Raw genomic sequence first — 20,279 nt, 5'->3', positions numbered from 1 at the left:
GAGGCATTTATAATTTTATTTTATAAACACAACTATTTTTTCGATTAATAAACCTTCATTAGATTTTTTCATTGTCAGCACGTTTGGTTGGTTTGGTTAGGTTATGACAATTTAATTTCACAATAAAAAAATATAAAATCGAATTTGAGGCATTTATAATTTTATTCTATGAACAAAACAAATTATTCAATTAGTAAACCTTCATTATAGTCGATCAGAAGCCTCTAAATGACACTGTTGGCAAAATTAATCCTGAAAAACAAATTGTGCGGTCGGGTCGGAGACGGGGAACGGAACCGGAACGGAACAGGGAACAGACATAGACATCCAACCAAATAAAGGCATGCGAAAGTGGTGAAATCAGTTGTTGTGTTTGTGTTTTGTTTTGTCAAAACTGCTTAGTTTTTAAGGTGTTGTGTTGTCATCATATATTTTGGTGAAGAAACCATAATAATGGAGGCTATATTCCATGAAAAGGTAAGTTATTGTTTTAAAGTTGATTTGGAGATGCATTGCTCCGTAATTAGGACTAGGTCCTAGGGCGTTTCTCAAAAAGTGAAGTTTTTTAAGAGAACTTCTTCAAGACTGTAGGCCGGTGGTGAGAAATCGCTTTAAATTATCGTTTAGTAGAGCACCTGTTAATTTTATAGTTGCCTAAACTTAACTTAATAAGTCATCTACAATCAAATGTGTAGTGGCTGAAACACATATTCACTCCGATATTACTAAAACGATTGACAGTTAAAGTTACTGAATTGTAGGCCAATGAAACCCTGTTAACACATAGGCTAGGCCTAGACCAATTATGTTGTAATTGTTCGAAAAACCCTCATGGACCTAGACCCTCGGCCCTTTAAATTTAAATAGGGCCTAGGCCTAGGCTATTACTCTTAAGGAGGTGTATCAAGTTATACTTTTCCTCACCATGGTTGTCATTTGGGCTCAACTTTGTTGGGCTATAGGCCTAAGCATAACTTATATAGGTAACGACTCCAGGTTTCAAACAAATTGTCTGGTATAACATCTACGAGGTCTGTTCAAAAAGTTAGTTTATCCAAACTTGTTCAGGAAAAGCGTAGTTTATTGATAAATTTGTCGTAACTTAACATGCGATCTCTTTCAAAATCCCTAGTCCCCTTTTGATTTCACACACTTATTCCAGCACTCTTGCCACTTTTGGAAACAAGACTAGAAATCTTCCTTCTTAATGGTAACTTAGGCCTACACTTCCATAATCTGTTGGCACAAACAACCGAAACAGTAATATTGATTAGCCTACCGGTATTCAATTGTTTAATTCGATACCGTACCTATAGGGGCCTATAATTGTTTGGTTAGTTAGGTTAGGTTAACCTTCTGAATTCACATTAAACTGTCATCCAGGTAGGATTGATCAGATGTTGTGATGAAAATGCCCTTTGTGGTGTCACCATCCTCCACAAGAAAGAAAACGAGCTGTTCGTTAACACTAATACCGAAACCCCACCTAGGCTGACGTTAACCGAAACCCCCGGTCTGTGAGACCCCATTTGAAAAATAATGGACCCCGCTTAGAAACACACAAACCGAAACCCTCGGTCTGTGGGACCCCGCTTTAAAATACACTAACGCTGGGCTTCTGAGAAAGACATGTTATGAACAGACGACCTGTCAAGGTCACGGCACCCATGCAAAATGAACAAATGATATATCAATAGGTAGGGGAGGAAAAGGGGGGAAGGTATTGGGGGAATGGAATCTACCAAGTAAACAGTGTTGCCAACATGCGTTTTTGAAAATTCCCGTGGGCCTGTCAGACCGGGGTTTCGGTATTAGTGTTAAACTAAATTATAATTTACTGCGCTGAAAAGACCTTAAAATGTTAAAGATGCTGCTAACTTAGATTTTTTTAAAAGCAAAACTTGATACTTGATGTCTTCATCTTTGTCCGACATTATCGGATAGATTGCGTCAATTTATGTAATATATAGGCCTATACAATTTTTACAAAAACTAATATTTACAAACACTACAGAAAAATAGTGGCATGGCGGTTTGGATTAATTAGGTCTAGTTATATGTCAAAATATGGATGGAAAGAGTGGCTCTTCAAGCTCGACCAATGAGTACAAGTTTAGGCCTATTCACTTTCTGAGAATTAGCTTACAAATTATGGCTTTTTAAACATTCCTTTCCCCTTAACATACAACATTCCTTTCCTGTAAACATCTTTCTTTCAACAGAAGAATCATGAAAATCCGTCTTGTGGTTGATTCTTAATCTGCGGGTAAAAACCCTTCCCATTATTTAATTTTGATAAGATTAAGTACGGTCTAAGCTAGACCTACCTATCTAACAGTTCCAGTGGCCTGTAGCGTGCCGAGCCTTTGCATGCTTTCAAGTTTGGCTATGACAGTTACCTGATTCACCTTTGTCCACCAGACTAGTGTACCATAGGTAATCTGAGGCCTGACCACACCTCATAGAACAGTCAAGGCACATAGCTAGACTCGTAAGCTCATTAGTAGGCCTATTATGTTAATTTTTTTGTTGAAGCCTAACGCATTATCTATCTGAGGAATTATTTACTGTATACTTTCAGCAAGAAGGCTCACTCTGTGCCCAACATTGTCTGAACGCTCTGCTGCAAGGCTCATACTTCACAGCTGTAGATTTAGCCGCCTTGGCACAAGAAATGGACGAAGCGGAGAGACTGAGAATGGCAGAGAGCGGAGTTGACAGCGAAGACTATAGAAGGTTTTTAGAGGTGAAACACAGTTAAATTAACTAGAGATTTAAAGTATAATATGAATATTTTTGCTTTCCCAGCATATCCCTTTAGTGGTATAATGTTGTCAATGAATCAATCAATGTTTTCATAACATTTCATGTCACAGTTGCACATTTGATGGACCATAATTTTACAGAATATTACTGACATCACAGTAACATAATAAGTTTGGCCTTCATCGTGCTGGGTTAAAAGTATAAGTTAATATACTTTTTAGTTATACTATCTTGCTTTAAAACGTGGTCGGTTTGGAGACAGCATAATTGTGTTAAGAGTTTTCTTTGGCCATAAGTAATTTGAAAAACATACGATCTGTGGAAAATGTAAGTTTTGAATCAAATAGAAAACTGTTTCAGTTATACTCACTAGCCTACAGTTTTTTTTAGAGCTTTCCCTATTTCAGTTTTACAGGATTAAAAAAACGTTTCTTTGGCAAATGATGGTGCATACTATTGCCGTACTAATTTTGCAAGGAAAGTACAGTAGTGTCCCACTAAACCCCCGCCAATATTGAATTTCCACCTATTCCGAACAGAACTTGAAAATTATAAAAAAAATCTAGTAAAGAGCTGACTACCGGTCCGGTATGTCACCACGAATATGTTGTTCTTGTGGTAAATAACGGAAAAGCTCACATTGTCACCTCATACGTCTAGTAGGCTGGCAACAAACTTTGCTGAAGTCGTTAGTTTCATTGTAGGCCTACTGTTGGCGATGTCAGCAATAAGGCCTGAAACTTGAAAGTTACTAGCGATGGTTCCTCAAATGTCAGCAAGACTATTGATTGGTGTTGTCGTTTAAACGTTGGTGGTGTTAGGGATGTTGCCTGAGATTTCCTAGTATCATGTTTAGTGTTGTGAACGTCGACAAAGATAGTGATCTGTAGGAACGGTGGCAAAGTCTACCACAACATTTTCAAGACTGCTGTGAATAGAGATCTGGCAATGATATCAAAAACGTTGGGGAAGCTATAACTGCAAACATTAGTAAAGATAGTTAGGGTCTCTGAGAATAATACAGAAGCTTTCAAAAGACCTACAGTAAAATGCTGCAGCAACATTAGCATCGTCTCCCTGTGATTGATGCAATATTGCTATCAGCTCTTGCAAACGCGGTCACATCTTCATCTCCTCTTGTTAGTCTTGTGATGGTGCTATAACCCCAACATATTCTGCAATAACAGCTTCATAATTAGTTTCAGATAGTTCGGAATAATGGAACTCTACTGTATGCATGTAGTAAATAATTAATTTTTTTGTGTCCCGAATCATTATAACAAAAGTGGCTGATAGGCCTAGACTTTTTACTCGTAATTTCCAAAATGGAATTTTATCTTTTTCAACCTTGTTTTCTATTTTGGTTTACAGCAACCATCAGGAAACATGGACGACAGTGGGTACTTCTCAGTCCAAGTTATAAGTAGCGCTCTGGAACTGTGGGGTCTTGAAATGATTCCCTACAACAGCTCAGAACCTCGAGCTGTAGAGGCTCAAAACAACCCTGCGTAAGTTGTGTTAAACTTCATTTTTAGTGCCCATCTTAACATTCCTGTTTACAAAACTCCTTTAAACAAGTGTTCTCAATTTTTTTTATCAAAATACTGTGGTTCATTTAATGGAACTGAAGTCTTTGCCATGAAAAATAAAATCAATTGTTTTACTTGTCAATTCACTAATTCTAAACAGAGCTGATGAGTGCCAGTAACTAGTCTAAAGTAAAAGTGTTCATACGAGTGTGCCTCGAACATGGTCCTTATGAGGCAGAGCGTGTCTAACGCTAGTGATGTTTCACCAAAGAGTAAGAATGTATGTTACTGTGTATGTATGTCTACTTTAACTAACCTACAGCCTTGCTCTTTGGTAAGAAACCGCCCATAAAGTCTGTAAAACACTTGTATGGAACTAGTCCACGTCTTGGCAAAAAAGATGCTACAGTAGAACCTCTATTAACTGTCACCCTTGAAACCGGCAGCGTGACGTCTAAGGAATAGACGGATAACAGATATCCTGTTATAGACCTGTACATTAAGTTTATTTAAAAGGTTTTGGAAGACATTAAAACCTGTACAAGAGAATAATACCTATTAATACCTATATATAAATTACACACATTCAAGAGTAATGAAGTATTTTGTATGTTGTACTTGTTCAATGTTCATAAGGTGAAATAAAATTACATTTGAAAATAATCTAAGTATTGTAGCGGGGTGACAGATAACAGAGATTGACTATTATTCGAGGTTCAACTGTAACAACTTACAACTTTCAGTTATTGTAGGTCTATACATTGCAAGTTTGTTCTGTTCAGAGATCAGAAGGCGTACATTTGCAACTACAGGGATCATTGGTTCACCATCCGACGACTCGCTAATCAGTGGTTCAACCTCAACTCTCTGCTGACTGGGCCTGAACTCATCTCCAACACCTATCTCGCCATGTTCCTAGCTCAGCTGCAGCAGGAAGGTGACTTACTACCTTTCTTACACATATTGCAGTTTCTAGTAAAATAGTGTTGACCTAGTGAACTATTTTGTACATTAAGGATGATCCAATTTCAGTCTCCTATTTTAGCAACACTAAGAATTAAACAGTTGCTTATTGTTGCATGTTTGTTTAGGGACATCACATGTCAGATTAGAACAACAAATTTACTAAATTTATCTTTGAAACACCGCTCAACATGTAAGAGTTGTTCAATTGGTCCACAGAAATAACAATTCCAACCTGTACGAACTCGTTGTCAAAGTGGGACAGAACAGGGTGGTCAATTTAAATGTTTTACTCTCAGTGTTCAATTCACAACAACATAGTGAAGCAATTTTAAGTATAGAAGGCCTGTGCATCATTATACAATTATCGGAGAATATTGCTGCTGTCAGTGATGGTGTTAACAAAGAACCACAATCGTTCGTCGTCGTTTGCACTAAACTAAGGATTTCTGGTCAAATCATTTAGGCTACTTTTTTAAGGATTCATAGTCAATGCTACTATCTTATCCTTAAAGCTGTAAAGTGGCAAAATTTACATTTTAGGGAATTTTGTTTACATATTGCCTACCCATAATCATATGGCTTTTTCTAGTCGAACATAAAGCACATTTATTTTATTTTAGATTCAGTATCATGGCCATACACATCTTTTCTTATCTTTATAAGAATCAATCACCACTTGCAGGATTTACCACTGGCCTAGGTGGGGGCAGTGGCCTGCAGCTTAGGGCCGCAAAGCAAAAGAGATTTGCTAAAAAAATTGGACTTTTATTTTCTGAAACTAATAGTTTGCCATGATCGATGGGGAGGATGATGATGCCAGCGTGATTGCGAGAGATGTTCAGAATAAACTAATTTAAGAAAGCCCTCGTCTTAAAGAAGCCGTATGTCTCCTATTACTGAAATTGGATTGGAGTTTAAGATCCTGTTTTTCCAGTGAGCAGTGGACAGGGCTTCTACTTTCCTTTCATTACTTGTGCTGTAAAATGATAAGGGCTTACCTAGGGCAAGAGTAGAATACAGATATAGAGTAGTGCTAACAGCTACCATTTCCAAAAATATAAGCGAAACTGTCAACCCTTTTGACCCCCAATCTCAAATATATTCTTGTTACAAATGTGTTTAAACCATAGACAAATAGAATAAAGACAGTCAAAGGAAGGTTCTGCGATGTACCGCTAGAGCGTGCTCAGTGTTCGTCGATTCGCTGCCGTCATCGACCAACTTTTCAATATGGGTAAAGTACAAAATTCTGTAATTATAACGGAAAAGTCAATTTTTTTAAATCCCCGGAAACTTGTAAAACACAGAAAGATAACGGAACAAACTTCTACTCCCCGGTTTCCAGGGAATTCTCCAGAAGTTGGCAACCTTGGCTCCAACTACCAACTTGTCATGGCAACACTCGCTAGCGCTTGACACTGCTGCAGTTTGGGCCAAAATTACACGACACTCCTAGCGATAGAAGCCAGAAAATATGCCAACCGCAGCATTGCTGTCTTTCTATATTTAGTTCTTTTGTCCTTGGTTTCACTCTCCAAGTGCCACATTTGATTACCGTATATCAATTCTCAATGTATTCAGTTTTACTTATATTGTAGCGATTGTGGTATAGATAATATATTGTTTTTGTTTGTTACAAGGGTACTCGATATTCCTGGTGTATGGAGAGCTGCCAGTGTGTACAGCTGATGAGGTGTTGCTACTGACACCAGCTGTGCAAGTACACAAACCCAAGCTGCTCTCTGAGGTGGTCAAGTCCCAGTCTCAATCCCAGGAGTCTGAAGACTCTGAACTGCAAAAAGCCATAAGGATGAGCCTTGGTCAAGGTATTACTTTTAACACATTAGTATTAGTTATGTCTGTTTTAATTTCGGGTCTAGTTTAAAAATCGGGTATCGGAGGGTTAAATTTTAAATTCTTAAACTTATCATTTTATTATTATCAATTAAGATGGGGACGCCACCACCTAGTTGCGTTTTTCAATGTAAATATGAGTGAAAGATGAGTTTAGTACGGAGTGAGAAGCCTTGAGTAGCTTTGTTACTGACTAAGATCAGTTGTTTCATTAGTCCCAGGGCTATTGATCAAGGTCAGTTGGGTCCAATTTCAAACCATCTGAAAGTTTTAAACTTTTCTCAGGATTGAACCGGTGACCTTTTGATCACCAGGCGAGCACTATACCCACTCTTCTACCCAGCTATGCTTACAAGGATTGAGAATTTTTATAACTCATCTACAATTCAATCAATCGCGTTTGGCTGCAAAACCAGAACACTGATTTTGTTTATGGCTAACCGTGAAGAACAATCTGTACAAACATAAAAATTACCGGTTTTGATCATCTAACGTCATCAAGGCGACATAGTAATTATTTTCATTTGTAATAAAAAATCTCGTCATAAATCAAAATTCAAATGTGCTTGAAAAACATAAAAGAAAATCTTCCAATACATTCCTACATTTTTGGGACTTCAGCACTATGTTAATTCCATTTGGGTTATTGTAGCACTGGAAAATAGCAGGTGTAAGTAATTCTCAGATCCAGGGTATAGAGTTTAAAAATAAAGTTTTTTCTTGAGTGGTGGATTTAAGATTCTGATTTGACTTGTCAGTAACTGACATTGCAGATTAAATCAGAGTTGCCACCTTTGGTTAGGGAAGAATCTTGACACTTACCTCCTCCTGCTAGACAACACGGATATTTAAACACGCGCAAAAATGATAGAAGTCAGGACGTGTAGCAACCCTCAATCACATAGTTTTGTGTGTTTGAAATTACATTAGTGCTAGTGTTCACTAACACTTAATGGGGAGCGAGCTGGTCTAGTGGTAGAGCGCAGGACACCCAGGTTCAAGTCCTGCCAAATCACCAATGGATTTTATCTAAGTGGTAATGCCGCAACCACTAAGTCTAGCCTGAGGTAATGTGAAAACAATTTCTGGCTCGTGCCTAGTATCCTAGGACAAAACAAAAGTTTTCACTAGCACTTCTATAACGGTACATAATCTTTAGATGCCCATTCTAGTCTGTCTAGTATTTTCTATTGCTAATAAACATAAAGACATAAAACCTCCACAAGAGCTTTATGCTACCCGGGTATGAGACTCAAACATGACTCTCCTTAACTTAATCTTTTGTTCTGTGCAGATGAGGTTGTGGACCTTGCTGCTTCAGAAGATGATGAGGAGGAACAGATTAGAAAAGCCATGCTTCTCAGTCTCCAATCTCAACCTACAACACACCTACCTGGTAAACTATTGTCTATACTTAAATAGTAGAAAGTCTTACTATTAAAACGAGTATTGGGAGTTTTCGGATAACAGGTTTTTGAAACCACTGGCCATTGGTGGAAAAATGTGATATCATATTTTAACTTTAAAAAAAAAAACATATAAATTGATTTTTAAATTTTTTGTTACTGTTTTTTTTTTTTTATGTAAAAAATTCCTTTACTCCCATCTTCACTATTTGAGCCAGCTTGTAAATGTGTGTTTGGCTAGCTATTTAAATGTCAGATTAACATGTCCGACTCCATATTTCTAAAATGAACTAGACCATTTGCGCCTTATTAAGTTTTATTAGAAACCCTAAGCTCTAAGCATTTATGTTAAGGCAACACAGTCAGTTTAAAACAATATGACAGAATAGCTGTCAAATGTCCAAAGGCAAACCCCTGACACTGAGTGGAAATGATGCAGACATCTATAGCAGGCTGAAATTTATTCACAAAGACTAAGAAGCAGCGCTCACTGAACTTGTAGCTGGCAAGCAATTTAGTTTGGATTTCTGATTTCTTGTTTCTTTCCTTTTAGTTAATTGTTTTTAGAGGATTTGTTTCGGATTATTGACACTATACTGTATCTTACTGCACATGTAGAGCATGATTGAGTTTGTAGGCGTGTCTGGTTATTAAGTTGTTCTTTGTCAAAGCTATAATTTATTAATTATTTACAACTAGGCACTTGAGAGGTTTTCATTTGTATGTCAAACTTTTGCTCAAGTTACTTGGCAAGATCTTTCACATTATAACCTTCCTTAGCAATAAGTGCTATACATTTTCTAGAAGTGCTTCTCCTTTCAAAATATTTCTGCCAGAATTCCTTCTTTGCCCAAGGTATTGTTGCTTCAGAATATTCTTCATGTATTTTGTGGACAATTTTCCCTGATTTAATTTGCCATTTTCCATTCACCCTTTGAACGCCATGGATCTTTCAGTGAATGATGTCTTGAGCAGTGTTGGGAAGTAGCGCGCTACAAGTAGCGACGCTACAGTAGCGCGCTACTTTTTTTGTAGCGTTAGCTGTAGCTACGCTACTTTTAAGATTTTGTAGCTTTAGCTGTAGCTAGCTACATTTTTAAAGTAGTTGTAGCGGAATTTTAGCTACTTTTCTCGCTACATTAACATTTGTTTGAGATAGTGATTTTTATCATAACCTCAACCTTACGTGAAACAACCTCTTTCAAACTGAGATTTTCAAAAAAATTAGGCCTACTTTCTTGGCTTCAAACAGCTGGTTGCAGCCGTTTTATTCCCTATTACAACGTTGTGTGGACATAGAGTTCATTAAATGAGTGTTATCCACATTTTTGGCTCTCATTTCCTTAATTTACTACTCTATGATTACTGTCAGATAAAATAAAATCGCTAGATGCAGACGACGTTTAAACTAACGGTACCGGTGACAAGAGAAGCTATTGAATTGAATACTTGCAAGTGATTGACAGGACAGGGGAATTAGTAATCAATTAAGTTTCTTTATTATATCGATAATGCTTCAACTTGGGGTTTAATGGAAACCAACACACCTTGAAATAATGAGAGAGCTGGTCTATCAACCTTTGCTTCAGCTGTTGATTGTGGTTTATCATCACAAGCCCTTCCTTGGTTAGATTACGAAGATTTTTCAAAGGTTTACTAAATTAGCAAAGAGGAAATTACTTGATGAGATTTAAGATATGCCTAGACTACATGATAATTGTAATGAAAAAATCTCCATATAACATGAAACTTACATTGAAAAAATAGCATAGTTTGCTCCTGCTAACAGCTCTTGTATAGGACTGAGGCTATGGTTTAAGACGAATACCAAGTTCAATTATTATGAATATATCTGTTTAGTCCTTGCAAGAACAAGCCTACTAAAGCCAACTTGTTACATAGCCAAGTAGGCCTACATGTTATTTTTACTTTACAAATTTCATCATGTTTAAATTAAAAGCCGATTTCAGGATAAGTTGCTGAATACTGTTTTCTCTACCAACTAGGTTGAAGCACAATTTGCCCTATGCATAATGACAATAAAGGACGATTTCTTGACATTGAAAAGTGCTATTCGTAGAATAAGTAATTTATCACTTTAAAAGTTATAGCAATGTTGTTTTTAACATTAAAAGTAAAGAAAGGCAATAAACTCCAATTTCAGTAGGCTAGTCTCTGTAACACAAAAAGTATTTTTAAATAATCTTTTTGCAGTTTATTGGTCTTAATTGTTGATATAAAACATCTATAAATGAATCTATATTAAATTAATAAAATTAGCTTTTAAAATAGTTTGGTTGTACTGTATGTCCTTTGAACTTAATGAAAATTACATTTTAAGATGCTTAAAAATGATGCAATATTTAAAAATAATTACTAAATATGATGGGACACCCAACTATTTGGTTCTGTTGTTGTAATGTTAGGTTTATAATGCCAACAAATTAAATACAATCTAGGAATAATTTGTTTTCCAAGTAATGTTAGATACAAAACTGACATTTTTTAAAATGTTTGTTCAATAAAAATGTAGTTGCAATTAATTTTACATTTACCTAATGTGCGTGGAATAAAACTTAACGTCTTTGGAAAAGTAGCTAAAATTGTAGCTGTAGCTACATTTCATTGTAGTTGTAGTTGTAGCTAGCTACTTTTTCGGAACTGTAGCTGTAGCTGTAGCTAAGCTACTTTTTTTGAAATGTAGCAGTAGTTGTAGCTAGCTACATTTTAAAAGTAGCTTCCCCAACACTGGTCTTGAGAACCACGTAGCGAGACCGTGGAAGATGTTTAACAATCTCAACGTATCGCAGGACACTGACGATTTTGCTGTGACTGCCGAATATGTAAATAATGATTTTATTCTATACCAGAGAGACCTATAACTTTTTAATACGCTATTTGAAATTATTAAAGCCTTTGAACCATTGTTGAATAATGACTGACAATACACAGGTTGCCTCGATAGGTAGGATTCTTAGAAAAACGAACCGAGTGGGAAAACTGAAAAATTCTGTGTCTCATCTGACAAGATTATTCTTAGTTTTAAAATCCCCTTCCACTGAAAGCCATACGATAATTATATTTGTTACAGAAGTGGACCCTGTGGAGCTGCGGCAAAGAAGGCTCGCATACCTGGAGAGCGCAGGGACAAAAGTCAACACGTAGTAGCAATCCATAGCTAACTGCTGTACTGTACAAATTGGTGTAGATTCACTTTTATCACCGGTGTTCAGCCCAACCTGCCAATAACTGGTTCCAGGCAATCTTTGTATATTCGAAACTAACCTGTTAATATCTATGTAAATGTATTTTAAATTATTGTTGATAAATTTCCTCTTCCACTTGTTGAGTTCTTTCTCCTGCAGTTGTCTTATAATGCTTATATATGATTTCTATTTACAGAAGACATCTGAAAGGAACAACTGTTGTTTTGAAAACAGGGAAGAATTTCTGTAAGTTTTTTCCCCCTCTGATCACAAATTTAAATTAATACCAGAGATTAAAATACCTTTGACCCCTCAAGTGTGATCAAAGTCATTGGTCACCGCGACCAGTGACGTTGAGTACGCTGACGGATTAAGGTATTTTAAGTTTTAACCCCTAGTATTGACATGGAAAACACCTTGAAGAGTTAAAAGAGATGTTATAGCTAGCTTCTTTCCTGATGCCCTACCACAGCCATTCTCCATTTTCTGATCTGAAACAGCACCCAACGTTGAAAATGCTAAAAGAATTTTAAGATTAATCACTAATCTTAAAAAAGGTTTCCACAGCAAATTGTTGCAATGTGTTATTATTTGAGTTTGAGAGCGAAAGAAAATCAGTGGGCCCTTACGCTTTATTACAATTATTTTAATTATATAAATATAAAGACAATAATAAAAGATAACTGAGAGGAGTGTGACTTCAAAAAAACATTTACAGGTTTAGTCTGTGACTTCTCTAAAATCAAAATACATCATCAAAGTGTGATGAGTTACTCAAGCAAAACAGTATTTTTCATATAGCGACATATAGCCACGTCCCATACATCACGATCTGAATCTTGTAATAAATTCATCTACTATACTACTATAACCATACAGCCAAAAATCCTCAGAGCTAGAGCCTCAATCTTGGGTTTTAAGTGACCCAAAGATTTACCAGAAGCCTTTGCCAGCCTTGCTAGAAACAGCATTTGAGGATAAAATAGAAACTCTAAACAAAAGGAAAGTATTAAGCAAGAGTGTTTAAGATACTTAAAAACCAGTATGATTTTTAACATTAGATGCTGAATAAATTGCAATTTCGGTGCTCTTAAAAATGCCAAATCAATACTACCATACAGCATGAAGAATACGGTATGGGACTAAAAATGAATGCAGACCAGACACTAATAACTTTGTTAGCCAAAAACATTTGTATACACATTATTGACAGGGTGTCCACATTCTGGAAAGTCAGGGATAGTCATGGAAAAAAATTCTGGTCATGGAAATAGGCAAAAGTCATGGAAATCACCAGTGATGGTTGGATTTCTGGGTCCTCTCAATGATCTAGTCGACCGTAACCCCGACTATTGTAGCATTTTTCACAAATATACGACAATTCAATTTATACAGTTGTCTTAGTTTATGGGTTTTGAGTTTGTATTTAGTTCATTGTTGTACCTGTTGTGCGCCATTGTTATCTTTTAATACGTATTTCAATATTTTCTGTCTAGGCAGTATTATTTGTGTGTTTACGGTATATTATAATTTTTAAGTAAAGTTCGTGAGTCATGGAAATCAATGGTTAATGGTCATGGAAAGTCAGGGAAATTAATGACAACATTTCTGTGGACACCCTGATTGGTTTGTTGTTGTAAAATAAATTTAAACAAAGAAAATTTTATCATCCTCCACACAGATGAATAAATACTCTTGAGAGGAGTATTTTCTAATAGATTGTTATATTTTTTAACGGCTTGTATAATACGTAGTGCCTATGTTTATTATAATTAAAAGGTTTCTAAATTCATTAAATTTTTATAAAGGTCCAATTCCTATCCTGCAACTGTTACGAAAAATGTAAATCGGTCCCGGGTCTAGGTCTTACCATGAGACCTACGGTAATTGCTTATTCCCTATATGGGAAATTCGCTAAAACTGCCTCAAAATGAAAATCCCCGTCTTCAATGTAGACAATAGACATAGCAAACATTAAATATAACAATTTTTTATTTTAAATTTTGGCTACATTTATTGAGTATTTTAAAGAAATGCATAATAGTAAATTGTAGGAAATTTTATTCTCTTTCGGAATACCTTCCATTCCTTCCAATTTGGTTGATTATCTCCTTACCATTTAAAAGTTATTTACAAAAACGTCAAGCAACCTCCGAATTTCTAGTGGTAAAAAAAAGTTTTAACTTACACTTGTACAATTACATCTACAGTTCTGCTGGATCGGTTTTGTTAAATAATGTGTCTTTTTAATTTGATGTGTATTTTATAGCGGTAAGTTTAATTAGTACGGTTTTACTGTATGGCTCAGAAACATGGGCAATGAGCAAAAAAATAGAAAAGAAAATTATAACATTTAAAACAAGGTTCTCAGGAAAATATATGGTCCGACGCTCGAAGATGGAATATGGAGAATGAGACACAACATCGAGATTAGAGAGCGCTATAAAGACCCTGACATCATAGCGGAAGTCAAGAGCAGAAGATTGAGATGGTTTGGTCATATTTCGAGAAGAGAGGAAGACTCCACTACGAGAAATGTACTTGATAGAAACCCCGAAGGCAGGAGACCACGAGGCCGTCCCAAACTTAGATGGAAGGATCAAGTACAAAAAGATGTAAGAAGACTGGGAAGGAGTGAAAATGACACCAACAAAGACAGAGACATCTGGAGGCAGTGTGTGGGCAAGGCCAAGCCTCTTAGGGTACCAGTGGCCACTCCAGTAAGTAAGTTTAATAGTATAAAAGTTATAAAGCGTTAAAACCCGCTATTGCTTTTGAAACGCCCAATATTAGTTTAACCAGGGTGGGTGCTCATGCCTTTATAGTTAAAGAATAAGAAACTATTAAATACAATTATTAACAAGAACTGTATAAAACTCTATTTAATCATTTCATAATGTTAGCTTGAACTAAACAACAACATTGAATTAAACAAACATAATAATAAATAATTCTGAACATCTGTGAATCTTAATAACATATGTAACAGTGGTCCCCCCCTTAAAGTTTTGTGCGTAGCATCTGGTCGACGTGTCGCCTCCAAGTTTGACCATCATCCATTCTAACGTAATAATGAAGATTACCATCTTTAATTTCAACTGTTCCCAAGGCCCACTTGTCTCTTCCTGAATAATTTCTGACTTGTACGCGGTCCCCAGGATTGAATCTTCGCATTATACCTTTTGGACAAGTAGGTTCGTGTTTTCCCCGAGGCTTTAGTAGACTTAAATAAGTGCGAATCTTTCTATTAAACATGAGGAAATATGAAGAGGTTCCCATTGAATTAGGAGCTTGGCGGATCTGCATTAGAAATCTATGTAATTTTTCATCGATGGTCCCAGGTTCATTTTCCATACATTTAAGTGATTTCTTTACAGTTTGAACAAAACGTTCAGCCTGCCCATTAGATGAAGGGTGATATGGTGCAGTTGTTTTATGTGTAATTCCACACTGTTCAAGGAAGCTAGTAAACTCTAAGGAAGTAAACTGTCGTCCATTGTCTGACACAAGAAGATCTGGTAATCCAAAAGTAGAAAACATTTTTCGCAACTCCTTTACTGTCCAAGTAGCTGTAGTACATTTCGTAGGCAATACTTCTACCCATTTGGTAAATGCGTCAATGACTAACAGGAAGTAAAGTCCATTTGTAGGGCAAGCAAAATCAATGTGAATCCTTTCCCAAGGTCTAGTAGCTGGTATCCAAGGATAGTTCACTTCTTTTTGTGGTGCATTTTGTTTTTCTCTACACGCTCTGCATGATGCAATCATCTCCTCGATATCTTTGTCTTGTCCTTTCCAATAACAAAAACTTCTGGCTAATGCTTTCGTTTTCAATACACCCATGTGTCCAAAGTGTAATTCATTCAAAACAGTTTTAGTAAGAGACTTCGGAATCATAACCCTCCATCCCTTGAGGATACAACCTTCATGAAGACTCAGTTCACCATCGTGAAATCCAAGTTTTTCAACAGACTGGCCATTTTGTAAAGCGTGTACTATCTTATTCATTTCCGTGTCATGGGAAGTTTCTTTTGCTACCAACTTATGATCCAAACTCATTTGATTGATCTGACTTGTTAGGAAAACATCAATTTGGTCAATGCAGGTACTATTTTGTGTCTCAGTAGGAAATCTAGAGAGAAAATCAGCGTTTCCATGTTCATTTGATCTTCTGAACTCAATGCTGTAATCAAAGCCTGATAAATAATGAGAATAATTGAACAAACGAGTTGCAGACATGGATGGAAGATTTTTTTCTGGGTTGAAGATTGTGACTAGTGGTTTGTGGTCGGTTACGAGGGTGAATTTGCGACCGTAACAATAAGTAAAGAACTTTTTTAGGCCCCAAATAATGCCAGTTGCTTCCTTGTCTATCTGACTATATTTTTCTTCAGGCTTCGTCAACGTTCGAGAGGCAAAAGCAATTGGTTTCTCGGTCCCATCAGGAAAACGGTGTGATATAACAGCGCCTAACCCAACAGGAGATGCGTCTGTAGCTAATACTAGTGGTAGTTCTGGACTGTAGTGGCAAAGAACAGTATCACTGGAGATAACTTTCTTGATTTGTTCAAAACTCTGTTCACATTGTTCATTCCACACGTATTTGTTCCCTTTCTGTAAAAGTTTATGTAATGGTTTCAGTAGAGTTGCTAGGTCTTTTATGAATCGGTTGTAATAGTTTACCAAACCTAAAAATGTCCGGAGTTCACTTACATTCTCAGGTTTTCTTGCCTTAGTTAGGGCAGCTACTTTGTCCATACATTTATGTATACCTTTTTCATCAATGACGTGGCCCAAATAATGTATTCTTCTCTGGAGAAACTTGCATTTGTCACGATTGAGTCTTAAACCTTTTTCTCTTAGTTTTCCTAAGACACTTTCCAAACGCAGAAGTAGTTCCTCTTCTGAATTTCCCTGAATGACTATATCGTCAAAGAAGCACTGTATCCCCTCTAGGCCTGCCAACGTCTTGTCCATTGTTTTCTGCCAAATTCCAGGAGCAACTTTAATACCAAACATTAATCTATGTACCCTGTACTGTCCCTTATGCGTGCTTAAGGTTTGAATATTTGCACTATCACTGTCCATTTCCAAATGAAGGTAAGCATTTCTTAAATCTAGTGTACAAAATAATTTTCCACCATTCATGTTGACAAATATGTCTTCAATTTTGGGAATAGGGTGATGTTCATCTTGGATCTGCTTGTTTACTGTCACTTTGTAATCCGCGCATATTCTCACATCTCCGTTAGGCTTGACTACAGGAACGATTGGTGTTCCCCACTCAGATTCTTGAGTTTTAGAAATTATTCCTGCTTCTTCTAAGCGGTCAAGTTCTTGTTCCACTTTCAGTTTTAATGCGTACGGTACAGGCCTAGCCTTCATAAATACCGGACGAGCCCCATCGACAAGTTGTAAGTGTCCACGTTGATCTGGAATCTTACCGATACCTGGCTCAAACACATCCTTGAACTTCTCTAAAAGATTGTCAAGACCACCTACTTTTGGGTATTGTTGTACTGCCTTTAGTTCAGCCCAGTCTAACTGTACTTCTCGCAACCAATCGCGACCAAATATTGCGTCAAGGTTGTCATCCACGATGTAAAGTTTGCCTGTAAATTTCTGATCCTTGTATGTACAATGCACAAAAACAACTCCTTTTGGTTTGAAGACTTCTCGAGTGTATGTTCGTAGCTGCACTTGTGTATGAAAAATTTTCCTATTAATCTCAAGTTTCTTGAATGTAGAGTAAGGCAGAGTACTTATAGCAGAACCGGTATCAAGTTCCATTTGAACTGGTTTATCTTCAACTGATAAGTCAAGCATAATTTTATCTCCATTTCTTCTATCTATTTTGAAAATCTCGTGTTGTTCATCTTGACAGTCTTCTTCTTCGGCTTGGTGAATTTTTGTTCTTGTAGATCCTAAACATACTCTGGCTAAGTGTCCCTGTTTCTTGCATTTATTACATATCTTTGAAGCAAACTCACAGTTATTGGCCCTATGGTTTTGAGAACCACATCTGTAACATTTTCCTTTAAGACTCTCAAAAAGAGGTGAAGGCTTTTTCTGGTTTGACGTCATGTGCGATTTTGTTGATACATTTTTTGTATTTATCCTCAATCTGATGTACTGTACTAGGCCTATTAGTTTTAGTTGCATAGTATTCAGATAGATCACTCTCGTGGTTTGCAATTTCCATCGCTGTCGCTGCTTTGACAACATCTTGAAACGATACAAATGAATTATCCTGAAGCAATTTGGCTCTAATATCTTTATTAACTAACCCCCTTATGAACTGCATTCGCAAAAGTGTATTAGCGATTGATTTCTGGCAAGACTCACAGTTAAACTCACAATTAGATGTAAGTTTTTGCAATTCAACTGAATAAATCTTAACTGTTTCATTGGGCTCCTGTACTCTAGACATGAATTTGTGCTGTAAAGCCCAAGTACTTGGCTGTGGATCAACATAATCTGTCAACATTCTCACCAATTCTGTATATGACTTATCCAGAGGTACTTCTGGAGCACATATCATAAACCTTCTGATGTAGGCTAGGGGTTAAAGAATGAAGTAATGTGTATACCTTATCTGTAGGATGCATTCCTTGTCCATGTAAGTGAATGAAGACTTCTAGACGTCTTATGAAATTCTTGAATGTCTCGTCATCTTGAAAGGGTGTGAACGAAATTGTTGATGTAAGCGGTCGCAATTTCTGAGTATCAACACTGTATGGTCTGATCTGCTGTAGTTCTTCTGTTTCGTTGACTCTTTCCAATTCACTTAATCGGAGTTGTAATACATCAACTATTTTGAAATACATATCCTCCATGTCGGTCCTGTATGTGATTTCAGTGTCAAGTTCTTCTTCATCTGTTTTTACTTCAATGTTGTGCTGGATTTGCTCGAATCGTTCCCAATAAGCATGTATCACTGAGAGTCTTGTTCTGATACTATCAACTTTAATACCAGACAATTCTTCCAGCATTCTCTCAGCTCTAGTCAACTGACCTTTAACAACAGCCCTTGCTTTCTTCAGTTCACTTAATGTTTCATTTCCTTGTAAGGAGGCCATAATCAATTATTTGTACTAGTAAATGTAATAAGTGTAAAATAGAAAAGTATAAATAATTAATTGTCCTCGTCGCCAATTATTAAATACAATTATTAACAAGAACTGTATAAAACTCTATTTAATCATTTCATAATGTTAGCTTGAACTAAACAACAACATTGAATTAAACAAACATAATAATAAATAATTCTGAACATCTGTGAATCTTAATAACATATGTAACAGAAACATTTAGAATAGAATAGAATCTTTTGTTGTCATGTCATTAAACATAATACATGCAATAGACAAGTGAAGTGTCACATTTAAAATAGCCTAAATTAAGTCACATTAAAACTTACTTGAAACACAGAATTGAGTCGAGCAATGACATGCTTGAAAAGTCATTACCATGGTAGAATATGGGTTTTCTACAAGCCAGGAAATAGGTAGTTATTTGTGTAACTAGTGAGCAAAGTGTTTTATAATAGGGTTTTATGGGGTAAAAAATGGTTTTTCTCATTTTTGACCCTCAAAACACAAATTTCCCGATTTTCCTTCAGACCTTTTTAAAGGGCTTAAAAAAAACTAATAATTTAATTTAGTATATCGAAGACTTTTTTTACGGTTATCGGTAACGGAGAAACTTCAAAAAATTGTAAATTTAAAATTCCCACGTTATTCTTGGAGAATATTGTAAAATGATGTAGTTCGCTTGTTTATTGATATATTTGGATCAAACTTGTCCAATTTATTATTTTATACCAAGCTATTAATATTTTACTAAAAAACACGCTTTATTAGTTTCCTTTCCTTGTAGCAGCAAACCTAGGTACTCGTTAAACCTAATGTTATTTAAATAGATTTGATTGAAAATCAGTTCTGACAAAAAAATGTAAATTCGCTTATTCGGCAGGTTAGCTGCGGCGGGGTATTTGTAATTTGCAGTGGTTTCCGCGCCTAAAAAATGTTTTTAAGGTATTTTCTTGTTATTAAGATCGTAGGAATGTTTTAAAAACATTTAATAAAAGAATGGTTCAGATATACCGAAAAGAGAACATACACGAAATGACAGGTTAAATCGTACCTAGTTATAATAGTCAATCAGCTGCTCATAGTATTATTTTCTTTAAGTGTTGCCAACCTATTTCCAAGCGTACACGGATTATGTGCATAATAGAGCCACGCTGTTTTGTGTTGTTTCGTTGGAACAACGCACCTGATGTGCGCCAAAGTAAAAACCGTACGGGAATAGTTATTTGTGCAACTAGTGAGAAAAGTGAGCAATTGACTCACTCGAGAGAAATCCTTACTCAGAGGAATGGTTTCTCGAGTGAGGCAATTGTACTTTGACCTCGAGTTGCACATTATACTTTTCCTACAGTTACCATAAAAAACAAATAAATTGGTGAAGAAACATAACCTATTTTTACACAGAAGTGAACTTTTAATATAACAATTAATGTGAAGTGACAAATACTACAGTACAACAGC

At 36.2% G+C, this 20,279-nt stretch overlaps 2 protein-coding genes across 2 annotated transcripts; one reads left to right on the top strand and one right to left on the bottom strand.

Moving 5' to 3' along the window:
* Positions 1–333: 333 nt before the first annotated feature.
* LOC128994071 (ataxin-3-like) lies at positions 334–11,862 on the top strand. Its single transcript, XM_054418301.1, has 7 exons — positions 334–477; positions 2,582–2,746; positions 4,138–4,274; positions 5,078–5,232; positions 6,902–7,087; positions 8,410–8,511; positions 11,613–11,862. Exons 1-7 carry the CDS (start codon positions 454–456, stop codon positions 11,684–11,686), a joined length of 843 nt encoding a protein of 280 aa, XP_054274276.1. The 5' UTR covers positions 334–453; the 3' UTR covers positions 11,687–11,862.
* Positions 11,863–16,315: 4,453 nt separating this feature from the next.
* LOC128995687 (uncharacterized protein K02A2.6-like) lies at positions 16,316–17,811 on the bottom strand. The gene is made up of 2 exons (XM_054420704.1): positions 16,500–17,811; positions 16,316–16,341 (listed from the first exon to the last, which is right to left on the bottom strand). The coding sequence occupies exons 1-2, from the start codon at positions 17,809–17,811 to the stop codon at positions 16,316–16,318; spliced, it is 1,338 nt and encodes a 445-aa protein (XP_054276679.1).
* Positions 17,812–20,279: the final 2,468 nt, after the last annotated feature.

The sequence above is a fragment of the Macrosteles quadrilineatus genome, unplaced genomic scaffold (assembly GCF_028750875.1).
Source record: "Macrosteles quadrilineatus isolate MER2022 unplaced genomic scaffold, UCM_ALF_1.0 Scaffold_5__1_contigs__length_97177068, whole genome shotgun sequence".
Taxonomy (NCBI): domain Eukaryota; kingdom Metazoa; phylum Arthropoda; class Insecta; order Hemiptera; family Cicadellidae; genus Macrosteles; species Macrosteles quadrilineatus.
This window is presented reverse-complemented; position numbering and strand designations above follow the sequence as displayed.